This window comes from Microcaecilia unicolor, chromosome 2, assembly GCF_901765095.1.
Source record: "Microcaecilia unicolor chromosome 2, aMicUni1.1, whole genome shotgun sequence".
NCBI classification, from domain to species: Eukaryota; Metazoa; Chordata; class Amphibia; order Gymnophiona; family Siphonopidae; genus Microcaecilia; species Microcaecilia unicolor.
This window is the reverse complement of record NC_044032.1, coordinates 564,597,626-564,613,668: the sequence shown is the minus strand read 5'-3', so window position 1 is coordinate 564,613,668 and position 16,043 is coordinate 564,597,626. Positions and strand designations below refer to the sequence as shown.

At 42.3% G+C, this 16,043-nt stretch overlaps 1 protein-coding gene across 9 annotated transcripts in view; it reads left to right on the top strand.

Moving 5' to 3' along the window:
• The window catches only part of CNOT7 (CCR4-NOT transcription complex subunit 7), a 137,686-nt gene that overhangs the window by 77,719 nt on the left and 43,924 nt on the right, over nt 1-16,043 (top strand). For all 9 annotated transcript variants that reach the window (XM_030191449.1, XM_030191443.1, XM_030191442.1 and 6 more), the window contains one exon: nt 10,199-10,360. In XM_030191449.1, coding sequence (XP_030047309.1) covers nt 10,199-10,360 — 162 coding nt within the window. The remainder of the gene's footprint in view (nt 1-10,198; nt 10,361-16,043) is intronic.

Here is a 16,043-nt window from a genome sequence, read left to right as displayed (position 1 = left end):
CCAGCCTCCGGTCCCTGGCTCTCACGGCCTGGATGTTGAGAGCGTAGACTTTGCCTCTTTGGGTCTGTCAGAGGGTGTCTCCCGCGTCTTGCTTGCTTCCAGGAAAGATTCCACTAAGAGGAGTTACTTCTTTCTGTGGAGGAGGTTTGCCATCTGGTGTGACAGCAAGGCCCTAGCTCCTCGCTCTTGTCCTACACAGACCCTGCTTGAATACCTTCTGCACTTGTCTGAGTCTGGTCTCAAGACCAACTCTGTAAGAGTTCACCTTAGCGCAATCAGTGCATACCATTACCATGTGGAAGGTAAGCCGATCTCAGGACAGCCTTTAGTTGTTCGCTTCATGAGAGGTTTGCTTTTGTCAAAGCCCCCTGTCAAGCCTCCTACAGTGTCATGGGATCTCAATGTCGTTCTCACCCAGCTGATGAAACCTCCTTTTGAGCCACTGAATTCCTGCCATCTGAAGTACTTGACCTGGAAGGTCATTTTCTTGGTGGCAGTTACTTCAGCTCATAGAGTCAGTGAGCTTCAGGCCCTGGTAGCCCAGGCCCCTTACACCAAATTTCATCATAACAGAGTAGTCCTCCGCACTCACCCTAAGTTCTTGCCAAAGGTCGTGTCGGAGTTCCATCTGAACCAGTCAATTGTCTTGCCAACATTCTTTCCCCGTCCTCATTCCTGCCCTGCTGAACGTCAGCTGCACACATTGGACTGCAAGACAGCATTGGCCTTCTACCTGGAGCGGACACAGCCCCACAGACAGTCCGCCCAATTGTTTGTTTCTTTTGATCCCAATAGGAGGGGAGTGGCTGTAGGGAAACGCACCATATCCAATTGGCTAGCAGATTGCATTTCCTTCACTTACGCCCAGGCGGGGCTGGCTCTTGAGGGTCATGTCACGGCTCATAATGTTAGAGCCATGGCTGCGTCGGTAGCCCACTTGAAGTCAGCCTCCATTGAAGAAATTTGCAAAGCTGCGACGTGGTCATCTGTCCACACATTCACATCTCATTACTGCCTGCAGCAGGATACCCGACGCGACAGTCGGTTCGGGCAGTCAGTTCTTCAGAACCTGTTTGGGCTTTAGGATCCAACTCCACCCCCCGAGGGCCCTGTTTGTTCTGTTCCAGGCTGCACTCTCAGTTAGTTGGTAAATTTTTTAGGTCAATCTCAGTATGTCCTCGCCGTTGCGAGGCCCAATTGACCATGGTTGTTGTTTTGAGTGAGCCTGGGGGCTAGGGATACCCCATCAGTGAGAACAAGCAGCCTGCTTGTCCTCGGAGAAAGCGAATGCTACATACCTGTAGAAGGTATTCTCCGAGGACAGCAGGCTGATTGTTCTCACAAACCCGCCCGCCTCCCCGTTGGAGTTGTGTCTTCTCTTGAAGTGTATTGTCTTGCTACATACTGGACTGGCCGGCTCGAGCCGGTTTCGGGCGGGAAGACGGCCGCGCATGCGCAGTGCGCGCGGGCGCGCGAGGACTAGCAAAGGACTTTGCTAGAGAAGTTTCCGATTGGAGGGGCTGCCGTGGACGTCACCCATCAGTGAGAACAATCAGCCTGCTGTCCTCGGAGAATACCTTCTACAGGTATGTAGCATTCGCTTTCTCTATGTTCAGTGGGAACATCTCAGTTGGTGGTCCACTCCCTTTAAAAGGCCTATCTTTCAGTGACTTGAAAATTATTTTTTTGATTCAAGGTCAAGTTTTCTGAAATGCTTTCTAATTCCCTTAGGATGGAAGAGGATTACTTATAGTTTTGGATGAAGCTCAATTTCCACCTTTCTTTCTTAGTCTTTGTTAATGTTTTTCGGTTGTGTCTTATATTTTAGTGCCTTTGTTTCATTTTTTGACTACTTCTTCTATTGTATATATTGATGCTAATTTCACCTGTATATTTAATGTTTAAATTTGTGGAATCTGCTTTGAAAAATTGGTCATATTCTCTCTATACCTTGGTTTGGAGACACAACTAAATTGTCATACGAGAATTACACTGTCTTTTGGTGAGAAGTTAAATATTGAGGATCATTCTAGGGAGTTATTTTATATTATATTTTGTCTTTTGAAAAACAGATTAATGCCCTTAGCAGAAGATTCTTTTTTTAAGCTTCGACAACTATGGGCAATAAGATTTTGATTAATGAAGGAAGATTTTAGAACCATCGCTCAAGCAGTTTTGCTCCCACAATTAGATTATTATAATTCATTTTACTCCCATATTTCTACTAAGCAGTTGAAACTTGTATAAGTTTCAACTGCTTAGTAGAAATATGGGAGTAAAGTGAATTATAAGTGATACAAAATACAGCCATAAAATAGATTAGCGGTAGTGGGTGATTTGAGATTGTGACTCTCATTTTTCAAGATTATCATTGGTTAATGATACATAAACATATAGATTTTGAGATTGCGTCTGATTTTTAAATCCGTATTCGGAATTCTGAGGGCCTAAGCGAGTTGTTGGTATTTCCATCTTTGAACAGAAAATTAGGCTTCTTATGAACTCTGAAATTAGTTTTTTATTCTATGAAAAATATTCTATTTAAATCTGTTTTTGAGGCCTCTTTTTGCCTTTTATTGAGGCTAGATTATAGAACAAATTGCCTTTGGAAATGAAACTAGTGCTTTCTTTTCTTTTAGGAAATGTTAAAAACTAATTTATTTGAACTGTAACTTTATTTAGTTAATATGTTATTTTGTTAGTGTTATTTTGTCCTTGTTATTGGACTTCTTTTTATTACTGTAAACCACTTTGAATCCTCTTAGAATAAATACGGTATGGAAAACTCTGATAGTATAGTACTGCTTAACAACGTTGACATGTGAAGTGTTGTTTAGTATCACATTTAAAAAGTTGTAATACATTTAAAATGAATGTGTGAAATTAACTTTTAAAAATCCATGAAAATCAGGAGTAAAAGAGAATAACAGTTTTTGACTTGTGCGCATCCTTAGTTTTTATCATTTCTTCTTCAAACTGAAGAGCCCTAACCTATCAAGCCTTCTTTTGCTGCTTCTTTCTGAGCCTCTTCTAGATATGGGGCAAGACTATATGGATAACCAGTACTCAAAACTGCTGCTTATCATGCTTGGGGCCCAACCATGATGCTTCCTCTTGTCTTCTTCCTCACTAGATGTTCAAGAGAACGATCAAGAATCGAGAAACGGCCTTGGACCCAGCACCGAGGACGTGTTCAAATTCGGCATCGTTCTCGTCAGTGACGAGGGACTCTGAGAAGGTGCATCAGGTGGAGGCCAAGAAGCATCGGCATCAATTCCCCTCGAAGTGTTGCACCAGGGCGTCTGTTTCACCGACACTGAGAAACACCCATACCATGAGGGCTACTCCCCCTACAGTGAATCAGTGCTATTGCTCCATTGGGCTGGGACCTGATTCAGTCCTAGTTCCTTCTGTGGGCATCACCACACCAACTGAGCTCCTGCCATTTCTAGTGCCTGTCACTGAGGAGCGTATGTTTCTGGTCCAATGTGATATTGAGGCATCAAGGGCATCGTTGTTGAACCCAGTGTAGGTTCAGCTGATCCTGAGGTCCATGCACTCACTCTTGGCCATGCACTGATACCATTCTGACTGAGACGGTGTTGGTGTCTAGCCTCTCGGGGGAGGCAGCCTCCTCAAGGTCCAATGCCACGGAGTGCCTCGGTGCTCTCACCCTAAGCTGCCCTCTGGACTCAAATGGAGGACCACTACCCTGAGTCTAAGTCAGACTGCTCCTGGGCATCTGAAGAAGACACAGAGAACCTCTTAGAGGGGAGGGATCCTTGGAACTTCCATCAGACCCTTCCCCACCTCTGCCAGTTTAGTACGAGAAATAATGGAAGTCATCCCATTTAAGTTGAAGGTTGAGGATGAGTCCAGGGCTGAAATGTTGGAACATCCTCAACTTTGAGGCCTCTCAAGAAGATTGTGACAGTGCCATTCACAGCATCCTGTGAGAGAGATCCATCTCTGTGTAGCCCTTACACAAGAAGGCTGACTATGTATAGAGTGCAAAAAAGTGCCTGGATTGAGAAGCTTCAGTGGCCACACTACTCTATGGTCATTGAATCCATTCTGAAAGAAGCCAAGAGAGCCAAGTCTTTTTCTTTGGTGCTCCTGGGGCTTCAGGAGCTGCACCATACACTGGAGACATATCAACCTCAAGGAAGTTTCCCCCTGCCTCAATGTTGGGCGCTGGTAGCACCCATTTGGGCATCCTCAGACCCAACACTGAGGATTCAATGTGGATTACACTTGATTCTTATCAGCACCAAAAGAACACAGTGTGGTACATTGAGCAAAGGCGAAGAAACACCAACATCAATTCCCTTCAAAGCATGGTGCGAGGGGATCTGGGGCACAGGCATCTCGGGTACATGAGAAGTGTCAGCACTGGGAAGACCATTCCCCTTCAGTGGAAGCAGTGGCAATGCACAAGTCTCTCGAAAGCCGGGATCCTGCTTCCAGTTCTGCTCCAGCATCTTCAAATGCTAACTTAAGAATAGCCACACTGAGTCAGACCAATGGTCCATTTAGCCCAGTATCCTTTCAACAGTGGCCAATCCAGGTCACTAGTATCTGGCAGAAACCCAACTAATAGCAACATTCCATTCTACCAATTCCAGGGCAAGCAGTGGCTTATCCTGTGTCTATCTCAATAACAGACTATGGATTTTTCCTCCAGGAACTTGTCCAAACCTTTTTTCAACCCAGATACGCTAACCACTGTTACCACAACCTCCGGCAGCAAGTTCCAGAGTGAAAAATAAAGTATTTCCTTGTAATTTCATTGAGTGTCCCCTGGTCTTTCTACTTTTTGAAAGAGTGAAAAATTGATTCATTTCTTCCCGTTCTGCACCACTCAGGATTTTTATAGACTTCAACCATATACCCCCTCAGCTGTCTCTTTTCCAAGCTGAAGAGCCCTAACCTCTTTAGTCTTACCTCATATGGGAGGAGTTCCATCCCCTTTATCATTTTGGTTGCTCGTTTTCTAATTCCACTATATCTTTTCCTTCCATTTATTTCACAGACCTCTGTGCCCATTCTGGCGAGAGGTCACTGCACAACGTGGACCACAACGAGCATTGGCCTTTTATGTGGAGCAGACTAGGCTTTATAGACCATCCACCCAGCTTTTTGTTTCCTTTGATCCCAACAGGATTGGGGTCACCATCGGGAAACGCACCATTTCCAGTTGGCTGGCAGATTGCATTTCCTTTGCTTATGCCCAGGCTGGGCTGACTCTTGAGGGTCATGTCAAAGCTCATAATGTCAGAGCCATGGCTGCATCGGTTGCTCACTTGAGGTCAGCCTTCACTGAAGAAATTTTCAAGGTTGTAACATGGTCTTCAGGCCACACATTCACATCGCACTGCCTTGAGCAGAATACGTGACTTGATAGTCTGATTGGATAGTTCTGCAGAATTTGTTTGGGGTTTACAATCCAACTCCACCCTCCCCCACTCTTACCCCCACCAGGCCCGCTGTGTTCCAGGCTGCACTGTTACACAGTTGTGTATAGTTTCAAGTTAATTACTATTTTGCCCTCACCGTTGTGAGGTCCAGTTGACCTATGGTTGTTGTTTTTGGTGAGCATGGTATCTAGGGATTCCCAAATATAGGTGCGCCAATGCCAACTTACACTAGTATTCTATATTGGCATCTTGACACACAGGTGACATCACAGAATTAGCGCAAAGCATTGGGGCACTTAAAATGAGGCATTACTTTATAGAATTGCTCTCATAGTGCAATTCATATGCATTCAATAATTTATAATAAAATGAAGCATAATAGAACTCAATAGAATTTGACATTATTGGCTAGTTACGTCTCCATAATTACTCACTAGAGAAGTGAAGCAGCTGGGTCAGAGTTCATATAGAACTACTATAAGACCCAATCATCATCATTTGAGTGACAGCTTTACCGGTGTTATGCAATGTCTGTGAATCACTAAACCTTTTCACTCTTTGGTTCTATGTCAGTAAGATTAAGAGCTTCTTAGAATGGAGTTAAATTGATATAAAAGCTATTCACCACATAAGTGCATAAGTATTGCCATACTGAGACAGACAGATGGTCCATCAAGCCCAGCATCCTGTTTCCAACAGTGGCCAATCCAGGTCACAAGTACCTGGCAAGATTCCAAAACAGTACAATACATTTTATGCTGCTTATCCTAGAAATAAACAGTGGATTTTCCCCAAGTTATTTTAATAATGGCTTATGAACTTTTCTTTTAGAAAGTTATCCAAATCTTTTTTAAACCCCACTAAGCTAGCTGCTTTTATTACATTCTTTGGCAATGAATTCCAGAGTTTAATTACATGTTGAGTGAAGGAATATTTTCTCCGATTCATTTTAAATTTACTACTTTGTACCTTCATTGCATGCCCCCTAGTCCTAATATTTTTGGAAAGAGTAAACAAGTGATTCACATCTACCCGTTCCATTCTACTCATTATTTTATAGACCTCTATCATATATCCCCTCAGTCGTCTCTTCTCCAAACTGAAGAACCCTAGCTACTTTAGCCTTTCCTCAAAGGGAAGTTGTCCCATTATCATTTTCATCGCTCTTCTCTGTACCTTTTCTAATTCTACTTTATCTTTTTTGAGATGTGGTGACCAGAAATCCACACAATATTTGAGGTGTGATCACACCATGGAGTGATACAAAGGCACTATAATGTCCTCGTTTTTGTTTTCCATTCCTTTTGCTTTCTTAGCTGCTACCGCACGCTGAGCAGAAGATTTCTATATATCATCAATGATGACACCAAGATCCCTTTCCTGGTCGGTGACTCCTAACATGGAACCTTACGTTACGTAGCTATAGTTTGAGTTCCTCTTCTCCACATGCATCACTTTGCACTTGCTCACATTAAACGTCATCTGCCATGGTATACCCAGTCTCCCAGTTTCATAAGGTTCTTTTGTAATTTTCACAATCCTCTTGCGATTTAACAATTTTGAATAACTTTGATTCGTCAGCAAATTTAATTACCTCACTAGTTACTCCCATCTCTAAGTCATTTATAAATATGTTAAAAAGCAATGGTCACAGCACAGACCCCCTGGGGAACCCCACTATTTACCCTTCTCCTTTGGGAATACTGACCATTTAACCCTACTCTCTGTTTTCTATCTTTTAACCAGTTTTTAATCCAATGTAGAACACTACCTCCTATCCCTTGACTCTCCAATTTCCTCTGGAGTCTTTCATGAGGGACTTTGTCAGATGCCTTTTGAAAATCCAGATACACAATATCAACCGGCTCACCTTTATCCACGTTTGTTCACCCCTTCAAAAAAATGTAATAGGTGAGACAAGGTTTCCCTTGAGTAAATCCATGTTGGTTTTGTCTCATTAATCTATACTTTTGAGTATGCTCAGTAATTTTGTTCTTTATAATAGTTTCAGCCATTTTGCTTGGCACAGACATCAAGCTCACCGGTCTATAATTTCCCGGATCACCTCTGGAACTTTTTTAAAAAATTGGCATTATATTGGCCATCTTCCAATCTTCCGGTACCATGCTTGATTTTAAAGTTAAATTACATATTATTAACAATAGTTCTGCAAGTTCAAGTTCAGTTTTCAATTCTATCAGTACTCTGGAATGACTGCCATCCAGTCCAGCCGACTTGCTAGTCTTCAGTTTGTCAAATTACTCCATTACATCTTCCAGGTTTATAGAGATTTCATTCAGTGTCTCTGACTCATCAGCATTGAATATCTTTTCTGGCACCGGTATCTCCCAAATCTTCCTCAGTGAAAACCGAAGCAAAGAATTAATTTAATCTCTCCTCTATGGTTTTATCTTCCCTGAAATCCCCTTTTAACCCTTGGTCATCTAGTAGTCCAGCTGATTCTTTTGCCAGCTTCTTGCTTTTAATATACCTAAAAAAATTTTTTTTACTATGTGTTTTTGTCTCCAGCGCAGTCTTTTTTTTTTTTTTTTTTTTCAAAGTTCCTGTTTGCCTTCTTTATCAGTGCTTTGCATTTGACTTTCCATTCCTTATGCTGTTTCTTATTATTTTCAATCGGATCCTTCTTCCATTTCCATATTGAGCATTCACCTCATTTTTTAACCATGCCAGCTGTCATTGGTCTTCTTTCCTTAATTTTTAATACACGGAATGTATTTGGCCTACTCTTCCAAGATGGTATTTTTGAACAGCATCCACGCTTAATGTAAATTTTTGACCTTCACTGCTGCTCCTCTAATTTTTTTCCATTGTTCTTCTTATTGCATCATAGTCACTATTTTGAAAGTTAAATGCTAACATATTGGATTTTCTGTATGTATTTACTCCAAAGCCGATATCAAATCTGATCAGATTATGATTACTGTTATCAAGTGGCCCCATCACCATTACCTCCTGCACCAGATTGTGCACTCCACTAAGGTCTAGGTCTAGAATTTTACCTCCTCTTATTGACTCCTATACCAGCTGCTCCATAGAGCAGTCCTTGATTTCATCAAGGAATGTTACCTCCTTAGCATTTACCCAGTCAATATCGGGGTGTTTGAAATCACCCAGTATTATTGTGTTCCCCAGTTTGTTAGCTTCACTACTTTCTGATAACATTTCTACATCCATCTGTTCATCCTGGCCAGGTGGACAGTAGTACACTCCTATCACTGTCCTCTTCCCCTTTACACATGGAATTTCAATCCATAGGGATTCCAGGATGTGTTTAGTTTCCTGCAGAAATTTCTGTCTATTTGATTCAAGGTCCTCCTTAACATATAATGCTACCCCTCCACCAGTTTGATCTACCCTATCACTACGATATAATTTGTACCCTGGTATGACAGTGTCCCACTGGTTTTCCTCCTTCCACCAGGTCTGAGAGATGCCTATTATATCTAATTTTTCATTTAGTGCAATATATTCTAACTGCCATGTTATTTCTTAGGCTTCTGGCATTCGCATATAGACATTTCAGACTGTTTGTTGTTCCTATTTACATCTTGCTCAGCAGTTGACAGTGTTAATGTGCAATCTTTTATCTGCTTTTTATTTGAAGACACCTGGTCTACTATGGTCTCTATTGCAATCTCGCTATTGGGATACCCTGTCTTTCCTGTTTTGTGATATCTTTGAAAGATACTTTGTTCTGAACCATGCGTTTTTGAATGACTATCGGCCTTTCCCCGGGTTATAGTCTAAAAGCTGCTGTATCTCCTTTCTAAATGCTGATGTCAGCAGCCTGGTCTGACCCTGGTTAAGATTGAGCCCATCATTCCAGAATAGGCTTCCCCTTCCCTAGAATGTTGCCCAGTTCCCTACAAACCCTCCACCATCGCCTCATCCACACATTTAGACTCCAGGGCTCTGACTGTCTCTTGGGCCCTGCGCGTGGAACGTGGAGCACTTATGCTACCCTGGAGGTTCTGGACTTGGGCTTTGTACCTAAGAACCTATATTTGGCTTCCAGAACCTTTTTCCACATTTTCCTATATCATAGGTACCCACATGGTACAGCACTTGTTAATACTGATTGGACTAGTAACTTGTTGGTATTTATCTAATAGCTTTCTTTTTCTGTGGATACCATGCTAAATTTTTACATAAGGGATTTTGAAAGTTATAAAATCATACAAAGACACCTAAAATGTTAATACAACAGACATATTCTTTTTTCCCCAGCTTTTAATGAAAGGTATAGAGAACAGAAATACAAAAATACATCAAACAGTTATACATGATAATAAACAGAAGGCATGATATACGTTTTACTGCCTGCAGTGATAGTGTAGTATATCACACTAAAGATAGACAAATAGAAATATAGAGTGCCACGAATTCCACCTGGTAAAGGGCCAAGATCTGTCACTTAGAAATCTGTGTCAGTAGCAGATATATTCTTAATCATAGTTACATAATCGTTTTCATTTACATGCAAAGGTTGATGTATTTCTGGTGCTCCTGAAGACTTGTCCACAATCTAAGGTTGATGTATTTCTGGTGCTCCTGAAGACTTGTCCGCAATCTGCATAATTGTGTTTGGAGCATGTCCCTTGATGTTTCATCCACGCTTTACTTTGTTCTGTACAGCACTAGGTACATAAATTAGAAACTGACTTCTGTGTTTTCTTTCCAGATTTGCTAAAGAATGGTTCATTTTCTGATCTTCCAGAAATAGTTAACATTGCTTGCTTTTCTTTTTGTCTCACTGTTAGGGAGGACATGTATGCACAAGACTCCATAGATTTACTGACCACATCTGGTATCCTGTTTAAAAAACATGAAGAAGAAGGAATTGAGACCCAGTATTTTGCAGAGCTGCTGATGACGTCTGGAGTGGTGTTGTGCGAAGGAGTCAAGTGGCTTTCATTTCATAGGTAAATGCTGAGTAAAGATGCCCACCAACAGAAAGCGAATAAATAATAATATCAATATCTCTGGTAACATCCAATATATTGCACACAAACCAGGACTGAAAGCCACCAAATTTATATAAAGTACTGATGTCACAGCACTCACCAATATAACTTCATATATATATTTTTTTTGTATATAGAGTACCCTCAGATATATTTCCACTATTACTGCAGACAATAAAGCTGCTACAGTGGTATAGCACTTCTTTCCTCGGGTTACTCTAAAGTTATTTAGGGAAACTTTTTAAAAATATTTTCTTTTGCTTCCCAACACCATAGTGCTATAAAACTCACACCAACTTAAAAAAAAAAAATATATATATATATATATATGGTGAAAAACTGTGCATTTATCTCGCCTCGCTGAACATTGCTAAATTTTCACTGTTCCTGACACGCCTTCCCCTGGAACCGCCTGACTCCGCGGTTTTAAAGGAAAAAGAGAACTCCTTTGCTTTAACCCTTGTCCCTGAGGAAAGCGACTGAAACCCACGGAGTCGGGCGGTTCCAGGGGGAGGCATGTCAGGAACAGTGAAAATTTAGCAATGTTCAGCGAGGTGAGATAAGTGCACAGTTTTCACCATATATATACATATATTTTTAAAGTTGGTGTGAGTTTTATAGCACTATGGTGTTGGGAAGCAAAAGAAAATAAATAAAAAAAAGTTTCCCTAAATAACTTTAGAGTAACCCGATGAAAGAAGTGCTATACCACTGTAGCAGCTTTATTGTCTGCAGTAATAGTGGAAATATATCTGAGGGTACTCTATATACAAAAAAATATATATATGAAGTTATATTGGTGAGTTCTGTGACATCAGTACTTTATATAAATTTGGTGGCTTTCAGTCCTGAGTAAAGATGCCCAGGCATTACACATATCTATGTTTAAAAATTTGGAGACTATTAGTGTAAATCATTTTTATTACCACTGTAAACGCACAGTATGGTACATAATTGGTTCTGTTACATACCTGCCATTGAAACACAAGTACAATTTTCTGTTTTTATATTTTTACCCACAAACCAAACCCTCCCTCCCTCTCCCTGTTACACCGCTTTCTTTAAATCCTGTTCCATACTTTTGTAGTCTTGGACACTGATAAGATCCTTTGTTGCACTTAACAGTAACTTTTCAAAGACTTAAGGTCATACTGTTCTCCCTATAGGACAGTGACTGTATGTAAGGATTCAAGATATTTAAAAAAAAAAAAAAAAATCATATTTACTATACATAGCTTGGTGGGTTTTTTTTTTTTTTTTGTTAAGTATGAAATAGATTCCTCCACTGAGCAAAGATAGGACCTCTGTCAGTTATTCAGCTAGTTAATATAGCTTTTTTTTTTTTTTTTTTAGTTTTAACTGATAAGAATGCTTTTGTATTAGCAATTTTTGTAAACATCTTTTCTAGATCCTTAAATGTTTCTGAGAAGCCGCTCTACTGATACTTCTGGCAGATAGTATCCTTGCTAACTACTGAGTTACTTCTATTTATCTTCATACAGGACCATAAATTATGTATTAAATTTCCTGTTTCTAATTAACATTTGATAATACATCCTCTCTAGTCAAATTAGCCTTGTATACTGACTTCCATTGTATGTAATATGTTCTGATGAATTTGTACTGAAGTTCTCTCTAATACATTCTCTTAAGATTTTTGGTTTTGTTTAACAAAGGGTTTCTACTTTGAGCTCTGTTTCTTGCACCCACTTGTTGAAGATCACTTGTATTTCCATATCATCAGTTTCCCCCAGAAATAAAGCTTTTGAGAGCATACAGTTGCTTGCTCCTTTTTTTTTATACATCTGAAATATCTCATCCATAGCCTGTTTTTAAACAGGGTTTTTTTTTTACTGTAATAAATCTCTGAATATACAGCCTGAGTAGATTGCAATAAGAAAATTTGCAAGTGGCATCTGCAGAGCCTCTACGTTAAATGTTGGGGGCATTCCCAGCATATTTCCATTTAGCTAATGGAGAGAAAAAAACATTTTTAATGCACATTAACTGAATTGCAGATAAAACTATGCAGTTAGCAGCACCTATTTAGGTGGTGTTAACTGCACTATGTTATCTACTACATTAACAGTTTACACACAGTAGATACTTCCACATCATCGTTAAGGCACAGTTCCCATCTGAACATGTATACCCTGGAGGAAAGGAGAAACAGGGGTGATATGATACAGACGTTCAAATATTTGAAAGGTATTAATCCACAAACGAACCTTTTCCGGAGATGGGAAGGCGGTAGAACTAGAGGACATGACATGAGATTGAAGGGGGGCAGACTCAAGAAAAATGTCAGGAAGTATTTTTTCACGGAGAAAGTGGTGGATGCTTGGAATGCCCTCCCGCAGGAGGTGGTGGAGATGAAAACGGTAACGGAATTCAAACATGCGTGGGATAAACATAAAGGAATCCTGTTCGGAAGGAATGGATCCTCAGGAGCTTAGCGGAGATTGGATGGCAGAGGCGGGGCTGGTGGTTGGGAGGCGGGGTTAGTGCTGGGCAGACTTATACGGTCTGTGCCCTGAAAAAGACAGATACAAATCAAGGGGCTGGTGGTTGGGAGGCGGGGCTAGTGCTGGGCAGACTTATACGGTCTGTGCCCTGAAAAAGACAGATACAAATCAAGGTAAGGTATACACAAAAAGTAGCAGATATGAGTTATCTTGTTGGGCAGACTGGATGGATCGTGCAGGTCTTTTTCTGCCGTCATCTACTATGTCCCATGTTAGCTGTTAATTGCTAAAACACCATATTGGCTGTTAATGCATTCATTAATTGCCATATTAATTGCTTAGTTTAATTTAGATTATTAAGTAAATAGGTTCCCTAGCGTCTTACATGCAGGTATTCATAAAAATGGTGTTTACTCAGATTAGTGTCTGTAAATTACTGAATGCTTCAATTTCCAATCAACCATCTCTCACATTCCTTAGCATCAACCAGATAAGTCCAGGAAGTGCAGGTTGAATCCACTGACTAGCAGGAGGAGATAGAAAAAATACTGAGGTGTGGGAGCTGCACAGTAACCTTGTAGAGCAGGGCACACTTTTGTAGTTATCTATTCCCAGCAGGTGGAATGTGATGGCAGTGCAGCTCCTGGACTGAGGGTTGAGGCCTGTTGTGGGCTAGTTGGCAAGTGGAACCCAGCTGAACTCTGGGGTGCCTTGGGCAAGTGTGGTCCTTTAGCCACTGGGGGTACAACATGTGGTCTAATTTCACCCCCCCCCCCCCCTTGGATCTTCAAATAATAAGGCTCTTCAGGCATCACAAGGGACTTTTCTGCAGTGAGGATGTTGATCTGTAGGCAGCTGGGATAAGCATCCCCTTTTTCTTCCTTGGGTCTCCCAAGGGCACAGTTGGCCTGGCCAGTCACGTTCTGCAACAGCCACTGTTTATTCCCTGCCTGGAGGTTTCTGTGTTAGGCCATATGCTTTGCCAGCTCTCTGATGACAGCTCTGGCTGAGGCAGTAAAGTGCTGATCACTCTGCAGAGCATGCAGTACCACATGGGCCTTTGTGCCATCTGCTATCTCTTCAAAGCTGCTGAGGGAAGCCCCAATTTTTGTGTTCAGGTGGCAGATGAACTTCATTTGACTTCGGGAAGAGTTCCTGGCCCAAGGGAAAGCAGTTCTGTTTTGTCTGAGAGGACCGAAAACTCGCCCTCAGAAACTGCGAGAATTGTGGGCATTTTACCCTCCTATGTTTCCCCTGGGACTGGGGAGTAAGCTGGTTTTCAGGTGTGCAGTGTTGGGGGGTGGTGCAGGAATTGAGTACAGCACTGTACCCTGGGCATCCTCAGACTCCGAGAGAGGATCCTCGCTTTTCCCCAGAGTTCATACTCCTTCTTCACCAAGCTTATTTACTCAAGAGGAACAGATCTCTTTAGAACGCTGATTCTCTCCCTGCTGCGCCTAGCTTGACTTTTACAGCCAAACATCTGCACTTGGACCGAGGGAGATTCCTGGGATTCTGAGTCTGTCCACGCTTCAGCTCTGTAGCTTCTTGATACTCCTTCACCACAGAGCTCTGGGAAGAAGGGAATTATATGTGCAGATTGTTTCAGAAAGATGAGCTACTATCCTTTATAGCAGGGCTCAAGAAACCCCTGGTCGCCATGGCGACTAAAAAATCGAACCTGGCGCCTAGGTTTTGCTGGCACAAAACAAGGCAGCAGGTAGTTTGGTCAGTCCTGCAGAAAGCAAGCACCAACAGCAGCGGGCTGTCTCTTCACTCTGTCTCCCACTGCAAACCTCAGATACGCACGCATATGCATAGCCTAGATCTCACTTTGTCCTCTCCACCCACCCAGGCACAGGCCCACCATAGAGACAAATGGGGCCGCTTTTGAAAATGGGCAAAAAGGGTAGCTGCCCCAGGCCCCTGCATGAAGGGTTTCAGCTGTCCACTGGAGGAAAGTCATCGGATTCAGGGCTGCCCACCTACCTTCTACAGCTGCTCACTACCGCTGTTGTGCCTCAGAGTCCAGATCTATAGGAGCAATGAAAAGGAGGAAGTCCACATTAGCAATAACTTAAGCATAGATTGGAGCCTTTCAGCCCAAGGAGGTTAGATTGAGAACCTTTTTTGAGCCTGTGCACTGTGCCGAAATCCCTTATAGTCCCTCCCCCCCTGACACATATGGAACACATCTGGGGGGGCTGGACCTGCTGGCCTTCATTAGGTGTCAGCTCATAGGCGCAAAGGCTCCTTTGTGTTTAAGTTACTTTTGATGTTGGGCTTGCAGTTGCTCCTTTTCATTGCTCCAGTAGATCTAGGACTCGGAGGCACAGTAGCATCGGTCGGCAGCTGTAGAAGGAAAGGCGGGTAGGTTTGAGGAAAAATGCTAAACTTGGGGAAGGGTAGGGAAAAAGTGAGAGAGAAGAGGGGACAGGGAAGAGGGGAAAATGTTGACCTGAAGGAGGTGGGGAGAGAGAGAGGGGGTAACACTGAACAGGTAGCAGGGAGGGAAGAGTAGGAGAAAGAGGGGGAAATGCTGCCCATGAATATAGAGGAAGGGACAAGAGGGGAATGCAGTATATGAATGGTGGGGAAATGCGGCATATGGATGGAGGGGAAGGGAAAAAGAGAGAGGGGGGAAATGCGGCATATGGATGGAGGGGAAGGGAAAAAGAGAGGGGAAATGTGGCATATGGATGGAAGAGAAGGGTAAAGGTGATATGGCATATGGATGAAGAGGAAAGGAAAAAGAGATAAAGAGGGAGAAATGCCGCGTATGGAGGGGAAGAGAAAGAGAGGGGGGAAATGCCACATATGGATGTAGAGGAAGGGAAGGAGAGAGAGAGAGGGGGGAAAGCGGCATATGGATGGAGGGGAAGGGAAAAAGAGAGAGGGAAAAGATGTATATGGATAGAAGGGAATTGAATGGAATGGAAGCAGAGGAAGGAGATGTACATCAACGAAAGGAAAGGGACCAGAGAGGGAAAATGTGATGGAAGGGAAGGGACAAGAGGGGAAATGTGGCACATGAATAGAGAGGAGTGGCAGAAAAGCAAGAGGGATAAGATGCAAATGGATGGAGGGGAAGGGAAAAGAAGGGGGAAATGTGACACATGGCTAGAGAGGAAGGACAAGAGAGGGGAAGTGCTGCATGTGAATGGAGGGGAAGGGAC